The sequence below is a fragment of the Gossypium hirsutum genome, chromosome D11 (assembly GCF_007990345.1).
Source record: "Gossypium hirsutum isolate 1008001.06 chromosome D11, Gossypium_hirsutum_v2.1, whole genome shotgun sequence".
Classification (NCBI taxonomy): Eukaryota; Viridiplantae; Streptophyta; class Magnoliopsida; order Malvales; family Malvaceae; genus Gossypium; species Gossypium hirsutum.
This window is the reverse complement of record NC_053447.1, coordinates 13,429,746-13,449,871: the sequence shown is the minus strand read 5'-3', so window position 1 is coordinate 13,449,871 and position 20,126 is coordinate 13,429,746. Positions and strand designations below refer to the sequence as shown.

The 20,126-nt window shown below is 28.3% G+C and overlaps 2 protein-coding genes across 2 annotated transcripts; one reads left to right on the top strand and one right to left on the bottom strand.

The window, feature by feature from the left end:
• Positions 1-1,477: 1,477 nt before the first annotated feature.
• LOC107923346 (uncharacterized) lies at positions 1,478-2,020 on the top strand. The gene has a single exon (XM_016853549.1). The coding sequence runs from the start codon at positions 1,478-1,480 to the stop codon at positions 2,018-2,020; it is 543 nt and encodes a 180-aa protein (XP_016709038.1).
• Positions 2,021-18,240: 16,220 nt separating this feature from the next.
• On the bottom strand, positions 18,241-19,797 carry LOC107923078 (transcription factor MYB30). The gene is made up of 3 exons (XM_016853292.2): positions 19,524-19,797; positions 19,265-19,394; positions 18,241-18,856 (listed from the first exon to the last, which is right to left on the bottom strand). Exons 1-3 carry the CDS (start codon positions 19,654-19,656, stop codon positions 18,340-18,342), a joined length of 780 nt encoding a protein of 259 aa, XP_016708781.1. The 5' UTR covers positions 19,657-19,797; the 3' UTR covers positions 18,241-18,339.
• Between the last annotated feature and the right edge of the window lie 329 nt (positions 19,798-20,126).

Below are 20,126 nucleotides of genomic sequence, written 5' to 3'. Positions count from 1 at the left end.
CTCATTAGAGTAATTGTCGTTGCAGGGATTTAGCCTGGACTGGTAATCCCGACAATACTCTATGAGTTTTTATTACAGGGGATTTAGCCTGGACTGGTAATCCCGCTGTAAGGATGGGTTCGCGGGAGTGTGCTATCTTGCAGGGGATTTAGCCTGGACTGGTAATCCCGCTGTAAGGATGAGGTTCACGGGAGTGTGCTCTCTGAAATGGAAATGTGCGCATATGAATATGAATTGACGGACCCGGAATTGTACACTAAAAGTGTACCTTTGAAAATCCATTGAATTTCTGAGAAATTCAACGGGATAAACATGGAAAATAATAAGGGTATTAGAAAATATGGAATTGAATTATTATTGGTATTTATCTGAAATAAATGTAACCATTGATATTTAAATGATATAACGGGTAAAGTTTTGAAGTGAGATAACATGAATTTGAAATGAACTATTACTGGTATGTACAAAATTCATGAAAATGATGGTACATGAAATATCGAAATAATGAAATGGAAATGAAGCATTAAATTGCATGAGTATGTATCGGGTTTCGTAGGCCCTAATTATTATGATCATAATATTTTGATGATATATTATGAAAAATTATAAAAGCATGTTAATAATTTTGAAAATTTTAATTTAGATGAAATTTATAACTCGGTTATATACGTTTACAAGCGTATGTGTTCTGGTAATGCCTCGTACCCTATTTCGGTGTTGACTACGGGTAAGGGGTGTTACAATTTTCTTCCAGAGAAATTTTTTCAATTATTTTGAGCAAATAAAAGAATTTACTTGGCAATGACAGACTCGTTTATTTCAGTGTCAGATTTTGCCTAGGATTTTTTTAACACAGATTAATATATGATGGTACTAGATTCTGTGCCATTCAGTAGGATAGGATGGATTAACCTGTTGGAACACTTGTACAATTTTATACCAACCGAATTAAAGCATCTTAGAAAAGTTGGAAAAATTGAGTCACGAATTTGCATGGATTGTTCTAATACTAATATATATGATTTTAACTTTACGTCTCCCAGTGATCATCACCATTGAGGTATCTTGTGAACTAACATAGGGGTTGCGTAATATCCGAAGTGTAAAAATAAAAGGTGGGGGGGGAGGATGATTGGCGGTAGATCGAATGGCTATATAAATTTACATACATAAAAATGTGGTTCCAGTTTGTCCCATAAACATATTAAATAAGGGTTTAGATCAAATGGTTAGATAAATGCCTGAATCAGTTGGTTTATTCCCATAAATTAAATAAAACAAGGCTAGTTGTTAGCATAAGATCTAAGCCAGTCCCGTAAAGTTGCAAGATGGATAAAATATGAATCATAGAACAAATGGTAACAATACATAGATTCTAAGCCATCTGTCTTTTTTATAAAAAATACGCAATTTGAACACTTGTTTTCCTACATTATTTACATTGCCATTTCCCATATCTCCTACTATCTCTTTTTTGATGTCTTGCTTGAAGATTAGGCTTCCTCTAGCCAAGAAAGTATGGAAGAGCTTTACTTCCAAACTGCAAACCAGACTACATAAACTTCACAAATCCAAAACTATCAAGAAACTCGACAATACTCATCTACAAACAACTATTTTGAAAACAACAAGGCCCTCACTTTTCTTGGGGCAACACCTCCGTAACAAGCGACGTTGTGTTCTTCTTTTTGGGTTCCAACACTACTACGTCTCCAAGAATAAAGCTACTGCAGCTATGCCTATTTACATTGATAAGCTTTTTAAAGAGGCACCTCTCATTATATTGGTGGAGTATATTCCGCAGCAACCACCAGAAAAGAAAAAGAAGCTGGTTGACGAAGTTGTTGCTGAGGTAAGAACAAGCAAGGAACTAGAAAAGCAGAGAGATGATTTGTGTGATAGTCGATCATTAGTACTGGCATCGCTTATGATAAATGAAATTGATGCAAAGGACGAGCAATTTATCGCAAGTTTCCAAGCAGAAATAGAGCGTCAGGAAATAATAGCACGTCATTTGTAATGCCTTGTTAGTTAGCTACCAGAGGCAAACCTAGAAATACACCATTGGAATTCTTAGTCCTTAATGTCATTTTGGTAGTTGTTGCATAGGTGTTAGGTTGTAGTTGTTTAAATTCAATGGAGCTATATAAGGTTATCTAGCTTGCCAAAGAAAATATATCTTTTGCATGCATGTTATAGTCAGATTGATATTTAAAACCTCAATCCTTAAATCCTTTCTTTATAATTATTTTTTTATTTTTTGAAAAAATTATAATTATAATTATTAATTTGAATAACTATAAATGTTCTAATAACCAAAATACGTCTAGAAAGAGCTCCGTTGAGCTTGACTTTGAGATCTTTCGACTTCATCCTTATCAATAAACCAAAGACTTTATCAATTTTTTTTGGGTATATTACAATTAAGAGGGCAATGTTACAATTTCGAGATAATGACGATTAATAAACAATGTTTGTATCGCTAATAATGCACGTTATTGTTTTTTTTATTGGCCCTTCCAAATCCCATTTCTTTGGTTAAGATCAAATATAATCAAAAGTAGAAAATTCTAGTACCCTTTATTTAGCTGAAAAGAACATAGGCATTTTTTATTTTTATCAGGTATTTGGTTATTATTGTTACAACATAATAAGTTAAGGGTGGCTTGTAATGGCAGTTCACACCATAGAAGATATGAAGAATTGCTAAAGTGGAGGTGATTCATACCGTAGATAGTACAGAGAGCCATTACGAATGGTGGTTTCAAGGGGTCTTATGAGTTGAAAGAGCTTTTTGGGAGAGATTTGGCAAAACTTTGGTAGATTTCTTTGAGCTTCCCTTCTTCTTGTGATGGAAATAGGTTTTATAGGAAAAATGAAGCTTTGGTGTAAGTCCCACTAGAATGACGCCCTATTATACATAGGGTGGTTATAGAGGTATAGGTGATTCATTAAGCTGCAACAAGGTGCCTTGATAGTTGTATGCAAGAATAGGTATAACAATTACCCTTAGACAAAAGGTAGGTTACAAAGTGATTTGTCTTGAGTTGATTTATTGACGATGCTTGCTATGGATCCCTAGCAAGGTTTGTCGATGGTTTTCACATGCATGAGAAGCAAACTCGGTGAAGTCGACCTAGAGAGGCAAAGTAAGATGCCTTGGAGACAAATTTTGTATAGTGATCTTGAAGACGAGAACTTTAAAGGCAAGTTTGGTGAAACATATATAAAGACAAAATATGTAACAACCTACTTTTTAGTGGTATCGAAAATGCGGTCTCGAAACCTCATTTTCGTAAATTGAGTTCATAAATATTAAATAATATAAAAATATATTTAAGATTGGTCTAGTAATTTTGCTAAATTAATAATTAATTAAGGCTCAGGGACTAAATTATAAAAGTCTGGTCGTTATAGATTTCTAATTGGCAAAAGGCTTGAGGACTTAAATTGCAATTAGCCAAAGGTCCAAAATGATTGTTAAACCATTTTAAAGTTGAATTTAGTGGATGGTGATGTCAAAATCCATTAAGAATGATCAAGTTAGATTAAATTAATTTAAACCATGTTTATGTTAATTAAAATAGTTTAATTAAACCTTAATTAAACTATATAAGTTAAATTAGTGGATGAAAGGTTATCTTCTTTAACCATTTCATCTCTTTGCCATCCGCTAAAGTGTGAAAAACTTCGAAAACAAGCTTGACATTCAGCCAACATTTAGGTGTGAAATTTAAGTCATTTACTTATAATTTTTATAAGATTGAGGTCATGGGAGCTTTATTTAGTTAGTCCATGTGCCGATTTGTAAAACTGTTGAAGTTTTACAAATTTTCGATTGTTGATTTCTTGAAAAATTAGGCTTGAAGTTGATAGATTTTAAGCTTAAATTATAAAAAATGACTAGATTGTAAAGTTATTTAGCTTGTTAGTTAACTTTGTTACATTAGGGACCAAATTGAATAAATGTGAAGCTTGTCATGAAATTAGGTTAGAATTAGAAAGTTTAAGGCTTCTAATGAGAATATATAAACTCGAATTTTAATCCGAAGTTAGGAATTGAAAGTTATGGCTATCTTGAGTTTGGGGACTAAATTGAATAAAATGTGTTATGATATTTAGGGATATTTAAAAATGAGTTCATATAGGTTCATTAATATCATGACATAATATGAAAAAAATTTGGTACTAATGTAGACGGGTTAAGGGTGTTACAATTGATTAGTTATATAAAATAATTGTATAGATCAATACTTGGATCCAAGCGGAGCTAATAAAGGAAAAGCTAAAATTATGGATTAGTCCCTGAAGTATCCATTCTTTTCACCTCGTTAAATAGGTAAGTTCATATGAAATTTACTATTTTATTTTATGTTATGTGTGATTTTGTATTAGATTCCATTTAGATATGTTTGTACAAAATTAGAACATTTGTGAATTTGGCATAAATAACTAGTATGGATTGAATTGAAAAGTTATATGATATTTGGTTATAATAAAATAGTATAGGGTAAAAATGTAAAATTTTGAATGTGTACAGAGCATGTAATTGAAACATGCAATTACATACAAGGTACAATATGAAATATAGATAATTACTGCAATGATATTGAAATTTGTGAAATTGATGCCCGAGTGAATTTAATAAAAGGTTAGGATACGATTAACATGCCAATAAGGTCTTATACACGCTTGTACAAGGATTATCACAAACTTTAACGAGATCCAATATTTGTTTCAGATTCTCGGGTATTATGTGACATAAGTTTAGCTTGGACGAGTAACCTGATGTGTTGTAATATAGGTTTAGCTCGAACGGGTAACCTGATTTATATATATATTTAGCTTAGACGAATAACTTGGTGTGGTATAGTTAACCCATGTATCCGAGTCCGTTTTACTATGGTTCATTGGGCAAAATCTTATAAAAGAAATTGGAAACTTGAACAGAGGATGAAATGGAATTAGTAATCACATTGAATTGCCATTAAATGGACTTGATTGTAATTGGATACATTTATATATTGATTATGAAGAAAGATATTTGTATTGAATCATGTATGCTTGATATGGAATTGTGAATTGTGGATTGAATATGCCATTGTAATGAATATGGGAGTGTATTGTGATTTGGTATGCTTAAGTCTCATGTAGTATTGATGATCTTGAACATTGTTATAAGCTCACTTTGTTGTTATTTGAATGTCTTGTACTAGCCAACATTATGCCAAATTAAAGTTGTGTTTATGCTTATATAAGAACAAGGTAAGCATGGTAAATTTATAATCGAATTTACTAAGCATTCTATATGCTTACTCTAGTCGTTTTCTTCCTTATAAATCATTACCTTGCGAACCTCTCGAGTCGGATTGAAGAGAAGCTCACACTATCATCAAAACGATAGAGTTATGCTCATTTTGGTTAAAGTGTTGTGGCATGTATATATGATCAATATGTCACTTGAATTGTGAACATAACGTTTGTACCAAGAAGGTGGTTTTGGTAATGTTTGTGTATGCACTTGCTAAATTTTCATGTGACTAAGTTGATACATGTTTTTGGATGTTAAGTTGATAAATGACTTAGATGATGCATGTTTAGTTATGTTTGATATTAGTGAATAGGGTGATCATGAATTTGCATGATTTATTAAGTTATGAATTGAAAGGTGGGGTAGTTAAGGTGTGATAAGTTGGTATATAAGTTCAAACTTGGTATGTTTACGTGTAAAGGTGAGTTGGAACTGAATTGATGATTTTGTGGCAATCGACATATTCAATGCTTGATTGAAATGGTAAGTGATTTTATTGACATGAAATGGTATGGAATTGAGATGGTTTTTTTTTATGGTATAAAAGATGTACGAATCATTTAGATTGTGTTACAAATTATTGGATTGGAATCAAATGATATTTTTACCAAAAACAAGGGTCTCATCACGACTACCAACTACTATCGTCGCAACGTGAGTTGACAATGAGTGACGTTGCAACATCGATATACATGAAGTCGCGATGTGACTTACTGAGTTGGCGACATCACAATGTGGAGATTGTGGAGTCATCATCGATGGGTACTGATCCATATACTGATCGTCAAATCATGGTTTAGAGCTCGCTAGCAAATTTCAAAAAAAAACTTAACAACCTAATGACTTAAATCAGGGGTGAATTTTTTTAAAATTTTTGTCCTCCTATAAATATAAAAACCATAATTTAATATGTAGTGAACTTACACATTGTCCCCCAAAATGAAAAATTTTCAATTCAGTTCTCTTATAATAAAGAAATTATAAATCAATATATAGTAAAACTGCACTTTAGCCTCCCTAAAAAATAAAAATAAAATTATGTTTAGTTCCTTAAAAAATAATGAAATTATAAATTAATACATAATAAAATTATATTTTGATCTATGAGAAAATTATAATTAAATACCAACCCCTGCTAAAATTTTTTTTTGGATTCGTCCTGTCTTAAATAAAATCTTTTAAATAGTTTAATAAACAAATTATTACTTTTTTTAGTGTAATTGCCACATCATTTTTGCTACCAATTTCATTGCTTTATTTAAAATATAAATCATATTTGAATCACAATTTTCCAATCGAGTATTTGATTTAAGATAGATGCATCATATGTTGTGTAAAAGAGTAGTTAAATACTAATTCGTTTCTCTAGACAAATAAAAGAAATTATAATTTCTTGATCATCATTAAAAATTTAATTATAATTTATACCTAAATTAAGTTTTTTTCCTCACGTTGATACCGTCGTTTGTCAATCATTAATCAACCACAGTCAATGATGATGTGGTCCAATCAACAAACGACATGTGAAAAGAACATCACACAAAGAATGTCACATTGTTATTTATGTCAAATAATTTCAAAAAAAATAGAAAAATAAAAATTTTTACAAAATAAAAAAATATAAAAAATAATCAATATATAATTAAAAAAATTATATTAATATTAATATTACAAAATAAAAAATATATTTCTCTTTCCCACCGTCCCACTCCCCTCCCACCTCTCGACTCCCTACCCCCCACCATCGCTCTCCCCTACCATCCGATTGAATCAGTTTTCAATTCACATTGCTTGATCACTCTTTTAATTGATTCAAATACCCAAAGTACCAAAAAACCAAGAAAAGGAAACACAAAAAGATTCTAGAAGGTGCACCCAGAAAATCAAACAAACAAAGCTGAGCCCAAAAAAGGTTTGTTAGGAAGATTAAAAGAAATGAGCTAGATCAAAGACAAACTATATGGATTATTCTACAAATATGGATATGATTCAAGAAAATAATAGGAAATGAAAGCAACTCCTTAACCATGAGCTTTTCCAACTTGCCATTGTTGTTGGATTTCTTGACTACTTTGACTGGCATTAGGGAGAGCGAAAGTGGTGGTGGGAGGTGACTGCACCCCGACATGTGTGCACTGGGACTATAAATCAACACAAAAATCATTATAATCTAGCGGTGTACTGCAAGTGTGACAGATCAGTTGTAATATTTATAAGTGTTACAATGGAACGCTTCGAGCATTTCAAGGATCGAACCCAAGAGATTATCAAATTGGTAAATGTGTTTATCAAGTTGATTACAAGTTAAGCAATTACTAATCTAATCGAATCAGAAATTATTAGTGCAAGTTCAAATAAAATAATATTTGAGGTATATCTAAATTAACAAATAAAAATATCAAACTAACTTTCTTCTTTTTTACTAGAAACAATGCAAATGGATTGAAATGGTGGTTGAATGAGTCATAGATTACTAACTAAACTAATAAACCTATAATGATCATGTTGCTTGTTACTCCTAGCTAGGAAACTAAAAGATATCACCTAAATTTTCCTTTCGGTCTCACTTAGGCATATATATCTCCTCTCGATCTCACTATTCCGCACAAGTGTATCAAAGTCCTATTAAATAGAGTCTCCTCTTAATCTATTCAATCTAAATCTTCCACTAGAGGCATCAATTCTAGTGCAATATGCAATTTAATACACTTGAACAAACAACCAATCAAGGAATAGGCAATAACTTAGTTAAGTAACCCACTAATCAATCAACCAATAAAATAATTCAACACATAATTAAACTTAAATTCCACAAGCATTTTAACAAACACATAGTAGGCATAAAATTTAAAATATAAGGATTGAGAAAATGCTCATTAGTAGATAAACATTCGATGAAGCACAAGCGTTTAATCCATCTCCATCCATAAGGTTCCAACAAAAATGAAGAAATAAAATACTACAAAAAAAATAAAAAGAAAAGAAAGAAAAGAAGATAAAAGAAAAAAAATGAAAACCTAAGCTAAGAAATATAAGAAGTAAAGAACAAGTGTTTAACCAACAAAATCTATCTCCAAAAGCTTACAAAATAGCATTTATATGTTGGGAAATGTGTTCATATTGTAGTATACATGTAATTGTTTTCTATGTATTTGAACAATGAATAAATAAATTTCACATTTCACTGTTATATCTTTTGTATTTCTATCTTTCATATAAAAGACAAAAACATTTATTAGCACTTGAAACTAAAAATCGATAAAAATATATAAAAGACACTTAAATTGTCTGAGAATAAGTTATTCTAGTGTATTGGAGAGCCTAATTTGATGTATCAATTTATGGGAGATCAGGAAGGAGCCAAAAGGGGACGATAAGGGTGAGGGAGAACGATGGCGGGGGAAAGGAAAATATTTTTTTAATATTAATATAATTATTTTTAATTATACATTTATTATTTATTTATAAATTATTTTTATTTCATTTTTCTATTTTTTGAAATTATTTGTGTTGCTTGGTGAATTGGATCACATCATCATTGACTAATAGTTGACAGAAAAAGGTACCAATATGGAAAAAAAAACTTACTTTAGGTACTAATTTTGACAAAAAAAAAGGAGTTGAAGTAGTAAAATAAAAAGGGCCAAAATTTGATATTAAGCATAATGATTAGATAGTAGTAGAATGATTTTCACATGAATCAGGCTTTAAGGATTAGTACGGAGTTGGGCCCAAAAGATAAGACTCTTTAGTCTTTACCTTCAAATTCGAAAGGAAGAAAAAGTAGTGCATTATCATGTGATTAATGACTATCCCGTTTCCCAACGTTTTCAATGGATGAATATTAAATATTCAACAAATCTCAGAGCTCTGTTCTATTTTGTTTCTTTCCTTTTGTCGCCTAATTCCCTTCTCACCTTGACTTTTTTGCATAATTACGAGTGAATTTGTCTACTGTAAATTAATTCTTGGAAATTAGTTTTCTAATAAAAATTTCATCTACTTATATTATTAAAAACTTGTTTTTATACATTAACACGAGGTACATGTGTCACGTCACGTTATTTTATCAGTCATGCTAATTTTTAATAATAGAAAAGAATATAATTTTTAACAAAAAAGACCGATTTGCTCTTTGATCTAATGTATAGGGATTAATTTGCCTATTTTTTTAGTTGAAAGGACAAAATGCAATATGACACTTAGTACAAGGGCCTCCATTGTATTTTTACCCGTTCTTCTTGCTTAATTGCCACGCATCATTTTCATTCGGTTAAATTCTGTTATTAGTCCTTATACTTTGCAAAAGTTTTAGATTTAATTCATGTACTTTAATTTGATCGATTTTAGTTCTTATACATTTCAAATTGGTCAATTTTAGTCCTTATAATTTTCAAATTTTAAAATTTTAGTCACGTTCCAAATAGTAGCACTTAAATTCGTTTGGTTACTTTTAATTATTGGTCTCATACTATACATACAATTGTAGATTTAGATCAAATTCTCCAATTGGATCCTTCTAAGTCGCTAAACTTTTCGAAATTTGAAATTTTAGTCTTAACTCAAATGACGGTTGTTAATCCATTATTAGATTTTTAGAAAGCAATATGTGAAAATAACAAGCTTACATGTTGTTACACATATGATGATATGCATCATATTATATTTTTAATAAATGTGTTTTAATTACTTTTTAAATATTTTAGTTATTATTTAAAATTTTCCTTTAGTTATTTTATTTTTAATATTATTTTCTTGATTCATAGTAAAATATAATAATTCTATTGATGTGATTATTTATTTATTATAAAATAATAGTATGAATATTAAAGTGGTGCCACAAATTTTATTCTATATCAAATAGGATAAATTGTGTATCTATAATTAAATGGGAAATAGAATTTTATTTAATTATTTTTTTTGAAATTTTAATTTAATTTAATTTTTTGTCAGCACTTACTTTTTTTTTTGTTTTATTGTGTATTTATTTGGTCTTTACTAAATTATTAAATAGGTTTAATTTATGCATTATCAGTTAAATTTTAAGTGAAATTAGAATTGAAAATTATATTTAATAAAATAAAATCCTATTATTTTAAAATTATCTACATCTACATGATATTTCTCACTCCATATATTTGACACTTAATAAAATAATTAATTAGATAAATTTAAATAGTTTGAAGGTATTATAATTAAGTTATGAAAAATTATTGATTTTTGAGGTAAATATTACTAATTTTTTGTTGTTATAATTAAATATGATAATTTTAATTTTTTTATTAATTGTTAGAAGTTACATTTATGGTTTTTATTTTTTTTATAGAGATTACAAACTTATCAAATATATTTATTTTTTGGCTTTCATTTTTCTGAGAGTTACATATAAATTATTGTTTACCATTAAGTATGTATTAATTATTATTGTTTTAATTATTTTATAGATATTAATTTGTATTTATTACAAATAACTTCATAGTTTATATACTTATAAAAAAATCTTTTCTCTTTTAATTCTTTTTTGGATAAATCTCAAAATTTCATTTGAACTTTGGTTCGATATACAATACTATACATAAATTTTGATTTTGTATAATTGTGTATATGGAAGTTTAATTTTTAAGGAATTTTACATTTATATTTTAATTTTGAGATTTTTTTTTAAATTTTGTTCTTTTTTATTCACGCAATACTTTTAAAAAGAATTTTATAATATTGTAGATAAAACATATTGGTAAATTATATATATTTAAATATTTCATTACTTAATAAAATTAATAAACACTTTAAAAAACCAAAAAATATTAAATATTGTTTTACATTTAATAAAATAGAAAACACCAATATAGCCTTGTTCAGAAGAACTAAGAGTACAACATTCTACCAATAAATCTAAATTCCTAAATTATAAAATGAAAAACTTTATACAATTAAAAAATTAAAAATTTTTAATTGTTAAATAAATGTAACTAAAAAGACAAGCCATTATAGCAAGGTTGTATTTATTTATTTGATATAATATAGAAAATGGGGTAACACTATTTGAATTCTAGCTAACGAGTGTTAAATAAGAGTTTTAACCACTGTCCCATACAAATTAAGATGGGGTTGTATTCCTAATTTCATATATTTATGCCACTACAAATAATAATTATACGAGCATGTGAATAATATTAGGAATTTTCAATTTTTGATCCATTCAGTATATTGTTGTATTTGAAGATTTACTTAATCATTAGATTTAATTGTTATTGCTCGTAATTACATATGTGTAATATGCTTGGGTAATCATTGTAATTACATAATTAGAACAATTCAATTCTTAGAGGAAGATGAGTAGTGAGGGAGTTAACTAAGATTGTAACACCCCTAACCCATATCCATCGCCAGAATAGGGTTATAGAGCATTACCGGAGTTTACAAATTAATTTACCGACGTTTCATTTCATCAAGCATTCATATTTATAACCAATCAAAATCAAAACATTAATGAGCTAACGTTGGCCAATTTAACTTATACATGCCATTATTACCAGAATCAAATCCTCCAAAATTACCGATAAAACCAATGGATAGTGTGATATATCTCTAGCAAGCCTCCAACCCAATCGAGCTTTCGATAATCATTTCAATGCATCTAATAATTATACGTATTACCAATAATAATTTAATTCAAATAATAAAACACATATTTATATAATATTCATCACCAAATAACATTCACTTTAAATAAAATTATACAGAATATAGTTCATACGAACTTACCAGGCTAAATTGCAGAAATACCAAAATTCAGGGACATTTTGGTAATTTTCTATTTTCCTCGAATTTCCACCCAATATTGAGCTAAATTAATATTTCATTCAATTTATTAATTTAAATAATAAAACAATTCATTTCATGCAATTTGGTCACTTTTTGACATTTTTACAAAAATTACCCTTAAAATTTTACTTTTATTCAATTTAGTCGCTGAACCTAAAACATGTAAATTAGCTATTTTAAAATAAACTCATATTAGCTGAATATTCACATATATTTTTCCTCCTCCTCCACTCCATTCCACATCCTTGATATATACATAATACCACTATTTACTTGTTTACTCATAACAAGTTGTTCACTTGAGTCATAGTCACTAAATTAATTATATCTTAAGCTACAGAACTCCGAATAGAGATCCTAAAATTTTATATAAAACTAGACTCACATATATTCTTGCCATAAAATTTTCAGAATTTTTGGTTTAGCCAATAAGTATATTTTATTCTTTAAAGTTTGCCCTATTTCACTTTTTGACAGTTCCGACCCCTCTTCACTAAAAATTAATTATCTCTTTGTCCAGAATTCGGATAATATTCCCATTTGTTTCTATTTAAAATATAATCATTCAGGATTTTTAAACATATAAATTTAAGCCTAAAATTATTTTTATTCAATTTTTTATGATTTTCTAAAGTCAGAACAGGGGAACCCGAATTCATTCTGACCTTGTCTCACAAATTTTATTATATCTCATAATTTAAAATTTCATTACTTACACTGTTTCTTCCATGAGAAACTAGACTCAATAAGCTTTAATTCCATATTTTATTCATACTATAATTCAATTTCCACGATTTATGGTGATTTTTCAAAGTTAACCTACTGTTGCTGTCCAAAACTGTTTTAGTGCAAAATGTTGATTACTAAATTTATAACACCCTTATTCCCTTTCTCTATAATATTTCCCATCACTTTCTCTTATTTTATTTCAATAATTTATCAAAAGCATAAGACCTTATATAAGAAAACTCTACTATAACATTATTTCCATGCTTTTTCAATAATATCAAACTTAAAAATATATTGAAATCTTGATATTCTTACCTTGTGCTGTTGATTTCAATCTTTAACTTGATTTTCTCTCTCCTCTAACTTCTATTTCTTGAATCTAACTTGATATTCTAGCTCCCCATTGTCTCATTGTTATTCTTCTCTCTTGGAAGCTATGGAATTTCTTTTGATTTCTAGGTGAAAATGGCAAATTTTTGGTGGAAGGACCAAATTGTAAAGAAAGCAAAACTTTCTTTCTTTCTCTCTTCTTCTCACGTTAATGCATGGGAAAAATGGTGGGATGATGGTTTTTCATCTTTCTTTCCACATATATATATACTAAATAAAATAATAAAATATCATTAAAAAAATCAAATCAAAATATTATAAACTAATATTTATTTATTTAATTATCTAAAATATCTCCAACACATCACTGCCTTCTAGATTTCTCTCTCCTTCTAATTGACCATTTTCCCCTTCATGATCTTTTAAAATTTCATCCTTAGTCATCACTCAATTTGGTAAAATTACGATTTAGTCCTTCATAATTCTTCACTTATTCAATTTGGTCCTAATTCATCGATTTTCCTTAGTTTCTAGATCATTCCACCCTTAAAATATTTGCACTATTGATCCTTCAACTTTTCATATTTACACTTTAACCCCTTAAATTTTAAATATTTACTCTTGGGCAACAAAACTTTTCTCACTTTTGCGAATTAGTCCTTTCTTGCATTAATATGTCATAATATACTTTCCAATGTTGACATAAATCAAAATTTTCCTTTTTGTCACTTTATTTCCTTATTTTACCATATCAAGTATACATACTTTCTTACTGTAGTAATTTTCGGGATATTACAAAGGTAATCGAACATAATGAAAATTATTATTATTTTTAAATATATAATTACACTTTATCAACCAGACACATTTGAGAATTATATTTTTTTTTTGTAACTAGAAAGGATGTAATTACTACCTTAGTAAGTAATTATGCTTTCTTGCAATTACTCTATGTTGTCCAAATAGATGTATAACTCAAACGGTTGCCTTTGAATTTCCCTCTTTAAAAAAAAACCCTATTTCATGATGGTAAAAGTACTGTGGAGACCCCTAGCCTTTGTACGATAGAAAAAAAGAGTAAATTGACCCTTTCGTTAAAAGTTTCATCCATATGTGTTGTTAAGTAATGATTTAAATTTTTTTAAGTTTTTTTATATAAGTGATGTGAGATTAATGATGAGTAGGATTATGTAAAAGTATCATGGAAACCTTTGTACAGTCAGATTACATTTTTCCCCCTCTACTAAAAAAATATGCAAATTAGTTAGTGTACTTTAGATCAAAAAGCAATCTGGTCATTTTGCAAAAAATTCCATCCATTCCTACTTTTAAGTGATGACGTGACTAATGGAACAACCATATAATGATACATGATGTGCCACGTGTATCTCGTGTTGATGTGGCACATTTGGCCATATCGATAGAAAATTAAAAATTAAAAAAATCTCAAAAATATTTTTTTTATAATTATTGAAAAAACCACGTCCAATATAAACATTATAAAAAATATTTAAAATCTACTAAAATTTATAAGAAATTGTATATTTTTTAAATTATTAAAAATATTAAAAATAACATTTAGAATAAACTTGGACACATGGTTGTTTAGGTTCAAATGAGCTTAGACAAACATTTGTCTAGGTTCATTATGGAATTATTTTTTAAATAATTATACATAATTATTTAAAATGTATTAAGAATTATAAAAAATTAACAAAATAAGACTCATCAACTCTATTAAGGAAAAACATCAACTTGAATAAAAAGATACATATGTATGTGTGTACGGGTATATTTGAATTCATTAAGCATGCTAAATGTGTGTATATATATAATTTTTAAAAATTTAACATTTTCTAATAAATTCTTATAAGTATTAATAATTTTAAATAATTTTCTATATATTTATTATAATTATTTAAAAATCATTCTAAAATGAACCTAGATAAATGGTTGTTTAGGTTCATTCGAGCTCAGACTACTATTTGTTCAGGATCATTCTAGACGTTGTTTTTAATAATTTTTAAAATTTTATATAATTCTTGATCATTTTTAAATAATTCTCTATGTTTTTATATATATATATTTTTTAAAACCATGTCCAGGATGAATGAATTAGGATAATAATTTGTCTAGATTCATCATGGATTTGCTTTTTTAAATAATTATAATTTTTTATTTTTATTTTTATTTTTTAAAATATTGTCATGTCAGCATAAGGTACATGTGACACACTACGTCTTAGTGTTTGGTTCCTTCATCAATCACATCAACATTTAACATTTAACATTTAAAAGGGATTACATTTTTAACATAATGATCAATTTACTTTTGGATCTAATGTACATGAACTGATTTGTTCATTTTTTGAGTAGAAGTGGCAAAATGCAACTTGACTCCTTATATAGGAGCCTCCATAGTATTTTTTTCTAATCCTACTCCTCCTTTAATTCTAGGTCACTTATATTAAAAAAAAATGGAAAAAACCAAATCATCACTTAACATGTATGGATGAAATTTTTAATGGAAGGGCCAATTTGCACTTCTTCTTTTTTTTTAGCAAATGAGATAAAATACAATCCACCTCGTATTATAAGGATCGATAAATTTTGAAGATTATCAAGTCATCTATAATATAATCTTTCACAAATTGATTGTTTTACTTAAAAAAAAAGTCATTTTAGGTGCGATGAGATGTTAACTTTGAGATTTTATGCATAATGTGTGATTGATTATAATTAGTTAAGTTGAGTTTGATTAATTTTTGAGTTAATTGTTGAATTTAATATTTGTAATGATGGGTTGTTATTAAAATGGTTTTATCTATTTAATCACGTGGTTTTAAAATATATAAATTTTTGGATACGAAATCCAATGAAACGATTTGGTGGAGCTTTTAGATTAGTAAAATAAAAGAAACTAAATAGAATATTTTATTTGTCTGTGGGGGAGAAAATAATTGAATTATTAGTGGCCATTTCAAAAGCTTCTTTAATTGAGATTAGCGATGTAATTAAATCCTAAGCAGCAAGACAATCAAGCTCAAGTACAAAGTAACTGATTTGTTTTTAAAGTCTGGTAATACATATGCCATGTCCTAGACAAGTTAAACTTTTTTTTCCCTAAAAAGTATTTTAATTTTATGATTAAATTTATATAAAAATTCAAGTCCAAATCATCCCTCTTTCTCATCATTTAAACAACCAATATTTAAATTAAGTATTTCCGTGGTATCTTGATGAATTCTAGAAGATAATATTTATAATGCAGCAATAAAATATTTAGAAAAGACAATAATATTTTTATTAATAAGTGTAGAGGTAATGAGAATCCACATTAAATTATTAGGAAAATATTGTTCGAAGGATAGTCACGAACATTATATATTATAGAAGAATATACAGGGAAGAATTTAGGGAGGTCGGTAGGGTTCGACCTCCTTTAAATTTTGTAAAATTTCATTTAAATCCTTTTATGGTTTTTAAAATTTTTATTTTGATCTTATATTTAGTGCCTAAAAATAAGATAAATTTGTATCTTGTTACCCCCAAAGTTTTTTTTTTAATTTGATTTCTTTTATAGAATGTAATAAATTTAGTAACATTTTTGGTTCAATTTTGTAAACTAACACAAAGCAGTATTTAAATATTAATTTGGTAAGTTTAAAATTAATAATTACAAAATATAAGTGTAAATAGTATCTAAATATTAATTAGATAAAAAAAATAAACTAAAATAATTATAATATCTAATACAAATTCAGCATTTAACTTATATTACTTTTCTTAAATTTTGGTGATCAAAATTATCCCAAATTTAAAAATAACTTGTTGAACGCGTCTATTTTAATAAAGAGGGAATACCAAAGAAAATCATTTATTTTGGTACAATCAAAATTTGCATTAAAATTTAGGGAAGGAGATGTTAGCATCAGGATTTGAACACTAAAACTTAAGGTAATAGTACAGAAATTTAATTACTTGCTCTTTTAGTTAGTTTAATTAAATGTAACAAATGTAGTCAACCCTCTCTATAATAGTCGTATTTATTTGTCTAGATTTTGCTTGTTATAAAGAGGTAGTTGCTATACACCTGTAATAACATATTGTTATAGAGAGATAATTGTTGTAAGCTTACCGTATAATTTACATTGTGAATTTTTATCAAATGATGAAAGTGGAAACTAAATCAACAAAATTAAAAGACGTATAACATGTGCATGTATTATTGCTTTTATGCATATTTTATTTTACATTCTTTCACATTATTAATTATAAAGTTCACAAGTCTAACAAGTTCAATTAATCAAGAGTTATCAAATTAAATTAATTAGTTTATCATGAGTTACTAAAATCAAGTAATCAATTTATAAGTTTACGATGTTCCAAATTCATAGTAGAATATTAATTAGCGAACTTAATTGTTTATTGAATTGATATTTTTAATTCCATTCATCGAAAATTATTTTCAATATAATTATTAGATTTCTTTACGTAAAATTTAATCATTTTATTCAAATAATATTTTAATTAAGATCATTTTCATTTAATAAATGACAATTGATAGGCTTGTTTATATTAAATAGCTATAATTTTACTTAGATTATATGTTGTTATAGTGAATTAATTTAAAAAAGAATATCTTTCGTAACTATGAATGTTGTTATTATAAGTAAAAAAAACTATTTTAGAGGAATAAAATGAAAAAATCAATTCCTGACTATTATAATGAAATGTTATAGCGGCTAAATATATAAATATAAAAGTAAATTAAATGATTTTTTTTTTATTTCTTAAGGTAACGAGCCGGTAACTTATGATCCGTAATTTGTAGGTTATTAAGGGGATAATTAAATAAATTTTAATTAGTGTCTATATACATATATATTAATGAATACATGTAAAAACATAGCAATTAATGAAGTGGAGTTTGTATTTGACAAGCACACGCATTAATTATAGTTTGCTTTTGACAATCACTTGGTTAGTGCCGCCCAAATTATTCCATTTTGGAAGAGTAATTTGCAAGTTTTGACAATATCAAGATGGATACATTTTTCTTTTTTTTCATTTTATTCCAGTCCAATCTGAATAATCAAAGAAACTAAAAGGTTACCACTAAAGCTAATTACAAAAATAGGCAACTCAAAATTCAGGTAGTTCAGGTAAATCCGCGGCTCTGGTGAAAAGAATATACCAAAAATCCATGTTAGCATCGGTATCATAAAGATTGGAACCATAGCCATTCACTGTTTCCAATGCTGGTAATGGAGGAGGCGGAGAGCTTGGGAAATATTGGTCCGAACCAACCACTCGGAAATTGGCTTCCATGCTTGAGCTATCAGCCGATAATACTTCGGACCAGAAGTTTTCATCGATTTCAGAGACGTCTTCGTTGGTTTCAGTTTTGGTGGTGAAGGCGTTGCTGTTGCTGTTGTTTTCGCTTGTGGAAACGTCGCTGCTGGATTGTGGTGGGGAAACTGGACTGTAAACTGTCACGGGTTGTTGTTCTCTTTTGATGTCTTTGGAAGGATCAATAGGTTGTCGGTTATTGGCATTGGACCCATGGCTGTGTTTGAGCCTCTTCTTCAAGTGGGTGTGCCATACGTTTTTAATTTCGTTGTCCGTTCTTCCAGGTAACCTCGCCGCAATTGCCGACCATCTGAAACAAAAACGAGAATCAGAATCTTGGTTTGGGGCAGTGATGAAATAAAAGATGGAAAATGGGGTTTGTTTTCTAGTGTTGAAGTGCAGGAACCAAAGTGATGATCTTGTCTGATATTTTAAGTGTTTTTGTTTTTTGGGAACTTTGAATCGTGTTTACAAGAAGCATAGTGACAATCGCGGCAAGGAATCTTTTCAGTCCCACACGTGTCTATGCTTATATTTAATTAATAACCAAATAGAAATTAAAAATGGTTAGCAGACCGATGGGGTGTTATTAAAAAACAGCATATTCCGATATCTTGAATTATTATATATATATAAATAAAGAGAAGATCAATCTGGCTGTCAAGATCTTAAGTCATGATGAAGTTAAAGTTGGATCTGAGGAAGAAAGGGATATTACCTATTACCAAGCATTTCATGTAAGTTGATAATGGTATCCTCTTCTTCCCTGGTGAAATTCCCTCGTTTAATGTCTGGCCTCAAATAGTTGGTCCATCGTAGTCTGCAACTCTTTCCACACCTCAATAGACCTGGAAAAAGACAAGTAAAACAACAACAAAAGAAAAACATGAAACAAACCCATAAATACTAAAATTACAAATGATCAAGATGATGAAGTTGCATGTATGTTTGTTTGGATTTTAAACCAAGTAACTTACCAGCTTGTTTGGGGAGAGCTCGCCAGTTGCCATGGCCGTGGAGTTGAATGTAATTGATAAGAATCTGATCCTCTTCAGGGGTCCAAGGACCTTTCTTCAATCCCATTTTCTCACAGCATGGAGCTCTCACCATTCTTCTCTCTCTTTCTCTCTCCTTGAGCTCTGATTGGAGATGGGTAGAGAAATGAAATTAACAGTATATATAGGGGCTGCGGACATATTAGTGTTGACGCAAAAACACCTAAAATCAAAGTTGTGCTATTATAAAAGTATATTCATAGATTTACTTTTAGTTTTCTTTTATTTTTATTTAAATGCCGTATGAAATAAAATATATCAAAAAAGTGATTGTTAATATTATGATTCCAACTTCAAATCTATTACTTTTTTTTATTTTGTGATGTACACTCGTATATTTCCAAATTTTACTTCCCATTTTTAATTTTATAATATCCTATTCTAACTATCAACTTAAGTTTTAATATTAGATGGAGTAGATTTAAAAATTTCCGTCCTTTTTTTTTATTTCCTACATATGATCTATTGGAGTGGTTAATTCTTCCTTATTTTTTATTAATTTAATTCTCAGATAACTTAGATCTT